Raw genomic sequence first — 10,099 nt, 5'->3', positions numbered from 1 at the left:
CACTTCTGGAGCTCTGTGAGCATGTTCTCCTGCATCTCCTGGCTCAGGGCTGGCCAGTCTGGGGTACGGGCTTTGGTGTAGATACCCCAGTTTACAAACTGGATCTCTTTTGGGGATGGTGCAGAGTCCCCCCTGTACAAATCCCAGTCTCTGTCACAAAGGAGGTCTTTCCTCACACCTCCCACCATAGGAATCCTGCTCCTTCCCCAGGACAGTCTTGGGGGTGAGCTCCCCCAGGGGAACCCTACCTCAGCCACTTTCTCACCAAGACTTTAGTTGACCCAGAGCTCAGCAGTGTCCACGGGGGACTCCCACCCAACTGGCACAGGTAGGGGGGGACGGGGAACTTTCCTGGGAAAAAGTCTCGCTTCTGCAGAGGGGTCCCTGATGCCAAGATCCGCATCTTTGACCTGGGGTGGAAGAAGGCAAAAGTGGATGAGTTCCCACTATGTGGCCACATGGTGTCAGATGAATATGAGCAGCTCTCCTCTGAAGCCCTGGAGGCTGCCCGTATTTGTGCCAACAAGTACATGGTGAAAAGCTGTGGCAAAGATGGTTTTCACATCCGAGTGCGGCTCCATCCCTTCCATGTCATCCGTATCAGCAAGATGTTGTCCTGTGCTGGAGCTGACAGGCTGCAGACAGGTATGCGGGGTGCCTTTGGAAAGCCCCAGGGCACAGTAGCCAGGGTCCACACTGGCCCAGTCATCACGTCCATCCGTACCAAGCTGCAGAACAAGGAACATGTGCTTGAGGCCCTACGCAGGGCCAAGTTCAAGTTCCCTGGCCGCCAGAAGATCCACATCTCCAAGAAGTGGGGCTTTACTAAGTTTAATGCGGATGAATTTGAAGCCATGGTGGCTGAAAAGCGGCTTATCCCAGATGGCTGTGGGGTCAAATACATCCCTAATCGTGGCCCCTTGGACAAATGGAGGGCTCTGCACTCATGAGAATCTCGGCACTGCCCCCTCCCTCTTTATGGCCACCAATAAAACCTACTTCCTGTCAAAAAAAAAAAGGGGGCGCCTGGGTGGCTCAGTTGTTAAGCATCTGCCTTCGGCTCAGGTCATGATCCCGGGGTCCTGGGATCGAGCCCTTCATCTGGCTCCCTGCTCCGCGGGAAGCCTGCTTCTCCCTCTCCCACTCCCCCTGCTTATGTTCCCTCTCTCGCTGTGTCTCTGTCAAAAAAATAAATAAAATCTTAAAAAAAAAAAAAATGACGGGGAACTTTCCCCAGGACGGGGAACTCCTCATCGACCTCAGAGACAATCTTGTCACCCCCCCATTGATGACCTTGTACTCTCAGCCCAGGCTTAAAAAATGGTCCCCTCGTTGCTCTTGCCCTGGGTGCTGCAGGAGAAGAGGCCGTGGGCACGGGAGGGGTCAGCCGAAGCTGGGGGGGGTCTAGGGGGAGTGCTGCAGAGGCTTCTCCACCTGTGTGATCAAGCTGAACGTGAGCATTACCTCAGGACACTCACGGTGAGCTTCGGTATCCATCTGGGGTGATGCCGCCTTAGCATTCGTTCAGGCACATGCTCCGTACATGCAGTTTTTGTGAGTGTCTCCCGTGGCGTGGGGTATGTAGATTTTGCAGATGAGAGGGACTATTTTGATGGGCTGTGTCCAGTGACCTCCCATCTCCTTGAAGTTAAACCTCCCGTATTGGAGTTGTGATGACTCCATCTAGTTCTTTTCTTCAGGTTTCAAACAAATTCCTTAAATTTGTCCATGTATTCCACTTCCTTAATCCTGTTAAGCTGCTTTCCATCTCCCTGTGATCCCAGTCCCCCTGACCCATCCCCCTTTTTCATTTTGGCCAGCACTTTATCCCCTTCATCTTCCCTCCCAACCTCCTGGGATGGGTTGTCCAGATTCAGTAACCACTGTCCAGAATCTCGTCTCCTAGTCTAATCCTCAGAGCCGCTCAGGCCCTAAGTGCCACTTCCTGGAGGCGGTTCCCCACACTGTCATTCCTCCGACCACCTGAGTGAGGTTTATGGTGGGAACTTAGTTACCACCAGGCTTAGTTACCTTAGGATTCTTGAATGAAATACAGACTCATTGTCCTGGGATCTAGAGCCAGCCATGATTCTTTCCCAATCTACTGGTCTTGTCTTACTCCCTCCACAAATCCCATTGCACCCTCAGACTCTACTTGTGGGCATGTGCCCGAGTCTCTCCTTTGAATCCTAATTCATTTTCCCTAGCTGAAGTGGCTTTCAGATTATCTCTGCTTCTCAAACCTCCAGGGGCTAAGTCTATCCCTTATGCTGCCTGCTTCATGAAGTCTCTCCTGACCTCCTGATAAGAGAGGATGTTTCAATCTTCTGAAAGCCACAGTGATGAAGGGCAAAGATTTTGGAATCAGACAAATGTGGATTCCAAATCCAGTGCTCTTTTTCTAAATGTGAAAACTTAAGCATTCAAGCTTTGAGCATCTATATTTCCTCATGTGTAAAATGGTAATATAACCGCTCACATTCCTGGGGCTTTAGTGGCTAGTAAACGCATACTAAAGTACTTAGCACGGTGCTTTACACAGAGTATTTGAAAAAATCATTGTTATTATGACATTTTATGGTATACGGTATTCTGTCTCATTACAGATATTTGTGTATTCATCCAAACACCCAGACGGAACCTTATAAAAGATGCTGTTTTTTCTTTCCCTGCGTCCCATCCATTGCTTAATATTTTGCTTCATGTATACTAGTGACACGGGAGGTGTTTGTTGGATGAAACAAGCCATGATGAAAACTTGTGTAGAGTTTTTAAAAAGTGGAGAGACAAGGGAAAAGAAGGGAAAATACTTTGAGTCCAAGCACATTGCTATACTTCCTCCCATGGATTAAAGATTCTTACCAGAGAATAGTATGAATGCCTAATATTTAGAATTCCTCATCATGAATCAAATTACCATGTAGTTTGTGGAAAAAACACCCCAAAGAAATATGGTTCTTTTCTTCTTTTTCCTTTTCCTTACTGAGAGATTTAGAATTATGGCATAAGACGGGACCAGAGAAGGAAGACACACTCGGGGGAGGGAATACTTAGGGAAGTGGGGTGACTCAGAGCAATTGAGAGGACAAAGGGAGGGGTCTGGCAGGGAGTAGGAGCCAGTTCTGGAGCTGGGAGGTGGAGCAGGGGAGGAGGGGGGGGTGCTGGGCAGAAAGGGAAGTTGGTTACCGGCAAGGGAGTTGATTCCCATTATCTTTAATATATTTTCTTATTGTATCTGCATTCTCACTGTTAAAAAGGAGAGATTGATATGGAAGTGGAGAACCTCGGAGTTAGCCTGTGGTGTTAGATGAGAATTTGTGGTTTTGCTGTGAATTCCTTGCCTACTAGACACTGTATATCACTAAGAGGAACCAGGGATCCTTGGAGAAGTGGCTAATTCCGGGTCTGGGGCGGGGAAAGTAGAAGATGAAACTGGATCACTGTTTTGTGCCAGGAAGGAAGGAAATGATCAGATAATGAGATCTGTCGGAAGAACACCAGAGCCCAGAGTGAAGGGGATCTCACCGACCACACTGGGAATAATTTGAGAATCAATATAAATAATGGAAGTAATTATAGCCCATTGAATAAAAGAGTAAACGATAAATCTAAAATGATATAGATGAATAAATAAGCTTGAAGAATAGGATATTTATATAGTTTCAAACTACATCTTTGCAAAATACTAATTTAAGAGTGACTGCAAAGTAGAGAACCATGATTTATACCACCTTAAGCAGTCCAACAGAGCATCATTAAAAATGGGATCTTTCAGAATCTGTGCCTTTCCATAGCGTGTGGTGAAGGAGCCTAGCATACTCCATCTTGCCAGAGACATGACCTGAGTCTAGTCATGAAAAGAACATTAGACAAAACAGACTTTAAAGATCTTCAACAAAATAACTGGCCTGTAACCTTTGGAAGTGTCCAGGTCCTGAGAGACAAGGAGAGACTAAAGAACTGTTCTAGATAAAAGGAGGTTAACAACCCATGCTAGTGAATGTGAAGCCTGAGTCTGCACTGGATTGCCTTTTTTTTTTTTTTTTTAAGATTTTATTTATTTATTTGACAGAGACACAGGGAGAGAAGGAACCACAAGCAGGGGGAGTGGGAGAGGGAGAAGCAGGCTTCCCGCTGAGCAGGGAGCCCAATGCGGGGCTTGATCCCGGGACCCTGGGATCATGACCTGAGCTGAAGGCAGACTCTTAACAACTGAACCACCCAGGCGCCCCTGCAGTGGATTGCTTTAAAAATGTGATCAAACACTTAGCAAAACATTGAATGGGATCTGAGAATTAGATGATAGTGAATCAGTGTTCATTTCTTGATGTGGGTGCTTGTTTTGTGGTGAGTGCCATTGTTTCTGTGAAGTACTGGAGTATTTGAAGGTGGTGAGCCCTGTATCAATAGCCTGCTTTCTGATAGTTCCAGGTCTTTGTACTGCACCTTCAACTTCTCTGTGAATTTGAGGGGGGAAAAGTGTGAAGAATTTGGAGAAAGTGGCACTTCATCCTGCCTGGGATGATGATTGAGCCATGGTCAAGGGGAAAGAAAGATGAATGAATTGGGTCTTGGAAAATGGGGATGACTATTTAGCCTTTTTTTTTTTTAAGATTTTATTTATTTTGACAAAGAACAAGAGAGAGAGAAAGCACAAGGAGGGGAACATCAGGCAGAGGGAGAAGCATGCTCCCCACTGAGTTTATAGGCATTCCTTCTCTTATAGACAGCTTCAGAACCAGGGGTCCAGTGTGCAGGTCATGTGCTACCTGTTCTAAGCTTCAGTCCTATCTGGAGAGATGTAGGTAATTGTAAGATTGCACATTCTGGAGAAGGTACCAGGTTTTTTGTTTTTTGTTGGCGATGCTATCAGATTAGATTTGAGAGATGTTGGGGTTGCCTGTATGTCCTTGAGCAGGCTCTAGTCCCATTTGGGTTGGGATCTCTTGTTCTGGGATGGGAAACCACAAAGACAGACCAATTGAGCTCATGTCTTAAAAGCTCAGCCTTGCAGATTCTTTCCTATCATCCTATGATCGAGTGTTTTTCTTCCACTGCCTTCAGATTTTTAAAGAGATCACTCTATCCATCCCTGGCATTTTAGAGTATTTGTTTCAGGGTCTCTGGAGAAGAGACCATAGGGTTCTGTTTATTTTCTGCAAGAGTAATTTATATGTAATATCAATTTTCAGGATATTGGCCTAAATTGCAGTTCTAAAATTCTTTCCCTTTCCCTAACAGGTTCACTGAGATTTAAACAATAGATAGATGATTTGTTGTAAGTATAAAATTCTGTAGTAGTTTCTTTCCTTACAAATGCAATTCTCTTTGCAACTTTGAACTTTTTTCTCTTTTATTTGGAGTACAATCTTCATGACTAAAACATTGGCAGTGCTAACTCTTCATTATGTTAGCCTGTTGTGGTGTTTTTATTTTCCCAAGAGGAGTATCTGCAAATACATTTATCTCTCGTCTTTCATTGTCTCAGTGTTTTCTTCATCGTGTTGACTTTAAAAAAAAAATTATTGGATGGCTGCTGCTTATCACAGAGCTGATACCAAGATAATTTTAAGTGATTTGTCCAGAACTACATGTTTTGATGTTGAAAGATTCCAGATCAGTTTCTGGATATCTCAAGCCCCAGACAATTCCCGTGTTTCTTACATTCTAATGAGCCCCCAAAGAATTGTGGGTCTAGCAGTGACAGATTTGCAGAGACAGTCTAATTTGTGGTTGGGAATCTTTTTAAAAATGAACTTTGAGGTACAAAACATTACAATATTACCTAATATGATACAATAGCATGCTATACAATATAAATAATGTAATAAAATGCACCAATTTTAAGTATACATTTTGTTGAGTTTTGATGAATTTATACATCTTATAACTACCACCATAATCAACATTTCCTTTATTCCAAAAAGTTCCCTTGTGTTCTTTCACGGTCAATTCCCTAACAATTCTGGCAACCACTGATCTGTTTTCTTGCTCTATAGATTAAATTAGCATTTTCTAGAGTTTCATATAAATAGGATTGTACTGAATGTACGCTATTCTGTCTGAGTTCTGTGATTCAGTATGTTAAGATTCAGCCATGTTTTCTTTGTATTGGTAATCTGTTCCTTTTATTGCTTGAGTATTTCATTATATGGATCTACCCTAAACATTTGAGTTTCTAGCTTTTGGCTTCTAGGAATGAAGTTGCTAAGGACATTCCATGAACATGTCTGTACACAGATGTGGACATTGTGTGTACTCATTTTAATTCTTGTGCAAATACTTAGGAAAATCATTGAGTCATGAGATTAGTATGTATTTACCTTTCTAAAAACTTGCCAAAATGTTGTACAAATTGGTTATACCATTCTGCATCACCATCCCCAATGCTTAGGGGTTCCAGTTCCTTTACTTCCTTGCCAATATTAGGTGTTAAACTTTTCATTTTAGCCATGTTGAGTGGGTGTGTAGTGGTATCTCATAGCTTTATTGTTCATTTCTCTGATGGCTGATATGATATTGAACATCTTCCATGTGCTTTTCAACCATTTGTATATCTTTTGTGAAATGTCCAAATATTTTTCCAACTTAAAAATTGTCTTAGTATTGAGTTGTAAGAATTCTGTGTATATTCTGAATACAAGCTTAGACATATCTACTGTGAATATTTTCTCCCAATCTGTGGCTTTCCTCATTTTTCTAACAATATCTTTTGAAGAAAAGAGGCTTTAGTTTTGATGAAGTTAGATTTATGACTTTTCTTATGGTTTATGCTTTTTGTTTTGTATCTAAGAACTCTTGATCCTTCCAGGGTTGTGAAGATTTTATCAGTTTTGTCCGGAATTTTTAGTTTCAGCTTTTATATGTAGGTCTTTGATGCATTTTGAACGATTTTCTGTGTATGGCATGAGGTAAGGTTTGGGGTTCATTTTTTTTTTCCCCATACAGATACCCAGTTGTGGCAACATTTGTTGAAAATACTATCATTGAGAAATCTTAGAACTTTATAAAAAATCAATTGACTATATACGTGTGGATCATTTTTGGACTGTTTTTGTTCCATTGAGCTATGTCTAATATGAATACCATGCCACCTTGATTACTGTAGTCTCCAAATGAAGTAGTACAAGTCCTTTACTTTGTGCTTCCTTTGAAATTGTTTTGGCGTTCTTGGTTCTTTGCATTTCCGTATAATTTTGGATTAGGAATGTTTATTATCCTGGCTAGAGGATTTTAGCATCCTAATCTTATGTTGAATCATTATGAATCCAGAAACTGGACAGACTTGAGACCTTGTTTAAGGAAGAATTTCACTGAATGTGATGAATAGCTCTGGACCTAAGATGCTGATCCCAATAGACTGGAATAATGGTGTGGTCACTGAAGAAGTTGGAAAAATAGAGATGGAGAGCTTTTTCTGAATATCAGAAGGGTAGATGTTTCATTTGCTTTTGAAATTAAAAATTATGCTTGCAAGACCCACAAGTAGAAAAGTCCAGGGGAGGTTGTAGACTTGGGGGGGCGGGGGAGACTGATAGATTTGGGAGCAATCAACATGGAAATAATAGAAGAACATTGTGGAACACTGTGGAGAGAAAAGCAGGGGCCACGTATTAAGCATAGACTAGCATTTACAGTTACGATGTGGATGAAGTGAGCAGATTCATAGAGGATGATAACCACCTGAGCACTGAGAAGAGAGAGAGAGAGAGAGCTAGCATAGTGTTAAGGTCACAGAAGGTTTCCAGGAGGCAGAGTGTTTAGAAATGTCAAAAGAGGAAAAAGCAAAGTCTGACAGTTTTAGCCATGGAGACTCTGGTGACATTTGAGAGAACAGTTTGATGAAAGTGAACATGATAAAGTCAAATTTCGGGGAATTGGGGAGGGTGGGAGAGGAAGTCTGTTTCAGTAAAGTATGAAAATGAAAAGAGGGAGAACAATGGAGTGGTCACTGTAGAGACCCACAGAATTAGCTGCATGCTTTCTGCATAGGATAGGTGTTCCTTTCGATAAAGGGCACTAGTGAACTATTTCTCAATATTATATCAAATCCAGTGTGCACCCAGATTTTAAAAAACTCCTTCCTCCTCTTGTCTCAACTCTGGTGCCTACATTATCTTATCCATGCCTTGACTTATTCTAACACTTTCCTGTTGCAGTGGAGGCAAGGCAATGTCTTCCCATCACAATTCTCTCTTCCTGACTCCACCTCTTAAAAGGATGACTGGAGTCGGCAAAAGAGATCTCTTCAGTGACACTTGAGTAAACAATGGAGTGCTCATGGCAGAAGGTCTGCTTTGAGGGTCTGATGACCTGTTTGGACCATATTACCTCTCTGAAATAAGGTTTCTAGATTCAGAACTCAACTGAATGAAATACCATATAAAAGGCCTTGGTGACTGTCACCACATCCAGTGACCACTTCTCAAAGTTCTTCTTTCTAGACTCCTCCATTCTGCCATATCATTCCCACTGAGACACTCCTCTCTTGTTTTTTTTGACCTGCACTTCACCTTGTTAACAGAGTTTCTTCTTAGTGCTGGATGTCATTATCGGCGGGGACACAGAGCAGGACTTCCTCCTCGCGGTTTGCTTCCCCTTACGTCAGTGTGATGCGTGTGAGGTAAGCACTTATTCAGAAGTCTTGTCCATGCACAGGAAATGGTTTGCTCCACAGTGATAATGTACACATGGGTGAGCCCCAAGGAAGAACTGGTAGTTCTCTCTTCACGTGCAAGGACCCTGTGCCTGGGCTCGCTGGTCCTAAGGGAAGGAATTGGGCTCACTCTCTCACTTCAGCTGGCATTGTCCCTTCTTGTACACTCCAGTTGCTGATGGGAATGTTCTCCTTGACGACTTCCTTTATTGCTTTCAGACACTGATCTAGCAGAATGCAGAGAAAGAACTTCACAGAAGTGACAGAATTCATCTTTCTGGGATTCTCTATCTTTGGAAAGCACCAGATAATGCTCTTTGTGGTTTTCCTTACCATCTACATTTTAACTCTAACTGGTAATGTCGTCATCGTGACCATCAGCCATATTGACCATCATCTCCACACACTCATGTACTTCTTCCTGGGCATGCTGGCTAGTTCTGAGACTGTGCACACACTGGTCAGTGTCCCACAAATGCTTTCTGGTCTCCTTTTCCCTAACCAGCCCATCTCCTTGTCAGGCTGTGCAACTCAGATGTTCTTTTTTGTCATCTTGGCCACTAATAATTGCTTCTTGCTCACAGCAATGGGCTATGACTGCTTTGTGGCCGTCTGCAACCCCCTGAGGTACACAGTCCTCATGAGCAAAGGAGTGTGTGCTACGTTGGTATGTGGGTCCTTTGGCACTGGCCTGGTTATGGCAGTTCTCCATGTGGCAGCCATGTTCAGTTTGCCCTTCTGTGGCACAGTGGTGGGGCACTTCTTCTGTGACATTTACCCAGTCATGAAACTCTCTTGTACTGATACCACAGATGATCAATTATGGTGTTAGTTCATTTGTGATCCTGGTCTCTCTGGGCTTGATCTTCATCTCCTATGTCTTCATCGTCTCCACCATTCTCAGGATTGCCTCTGTTGAGGGCCGGAAGAAGGCTTTCGCCACCTGTGCCCCCCACCTTACAGTGGTCATTGTCCACTACGGCTGTGCCTCCATTGCCTACCTCAAGCGCAAGTCCGAGGATTCTGCAGAACAAGACCGTCTCTCAGTGAGTGATGTACACCATCATCTCTCCATTGCTGAACCCTGTTGTCTACAGCATGAGGAACAAGGAGGTCACGGATGCCCTACGCAGAGCTGTGGGCAAAAAACTTTTCTCAACAGATTGAATCACTTTGTCAGGAGACTTTTAGCCCAGTGTAATGTATGTCTGCTCACAGACATGCCACAATACACAAGTTCATTAAATACAGTGCTTCTTGAGAATAAGGTCAAAGAGTAGAAACACTTTCCTTTTTCATACTCTAGGGACAAGGTAGAAAGCAGGTTTATGCTCTAGTGAATATTGTTCCTTAGATACGGGAATCCTTCCAAGCCAGATTAGGACTACTTGTTTATTTGCCTCAGGATTTTGGTGTGGGGACCTCTTGCCCCCAACTTCACCT

At 43.2% G+C, this 10,099-nt stretch overlaps 2 protein-coding genes across 2 annotated transcripts; both read left to right on the top strand.

Annotated features, from left to right (window-relative positions):
- The first annotated feature begins 363 nt into the window (after positions 1-363).
- Positions 364-1,018, top strand: LOC113932987 (60S ribosomal protein L10-like). Its single transcript, XM_027612600.1, has one exon. The coding sequence runs from the start codon at positions 459-461 to the stop codon at positions 948-950; it is 492 nt and encodes a 163-aa protein (XP_027468401.1). The 5' UTR covers positions 364-458; the 3' UTR covers positions 951-1,018.
- Positions 1,019-8,891: 7,873 nt separating this feature from the next.
- LOC113932659 (olfactory receptor 10J5-like) lies at positions 8,892-9,823 on the top strand. The gene is given in 3 exon segments (XM_027611948.1): positions 8,892-9,466; positions 9,468-9,705; positions 9,707-9,823. Coding segments are annotated over 3 exon segments (930 nt in total).
- Positions 9,824-10,099: the final 276 nt, after the last annotated feature.

Source organism: Zalophus californianus, chromosome 10, assembly GCF_009762305.2.
Source record: "Zalophus californianus isolate mZalCal1 chromosome 10, mZalCal1.pri.v2, whole genome shotgun sequence".
Classification (NCBI taxonomy): Eukaryota; Metazoa; Chordata; class Mammalia; order Carnivora; family Otariidae; genus Zalophus; species Zalophus californianus.
Note: the sequence above shows the minus strand (reverse complement) of the source record. Positions and strands in the feature narration are given on the sequence as shown.

Coding starts and splice junctions, on each gene's coding strand:
- LOC113932987 (XM_027612600.1), top strand. CDS start 459: ATGGTGTCAGATGAATATGAGCAGCTCTCCTCTGAAGCCCTGGAGGCT.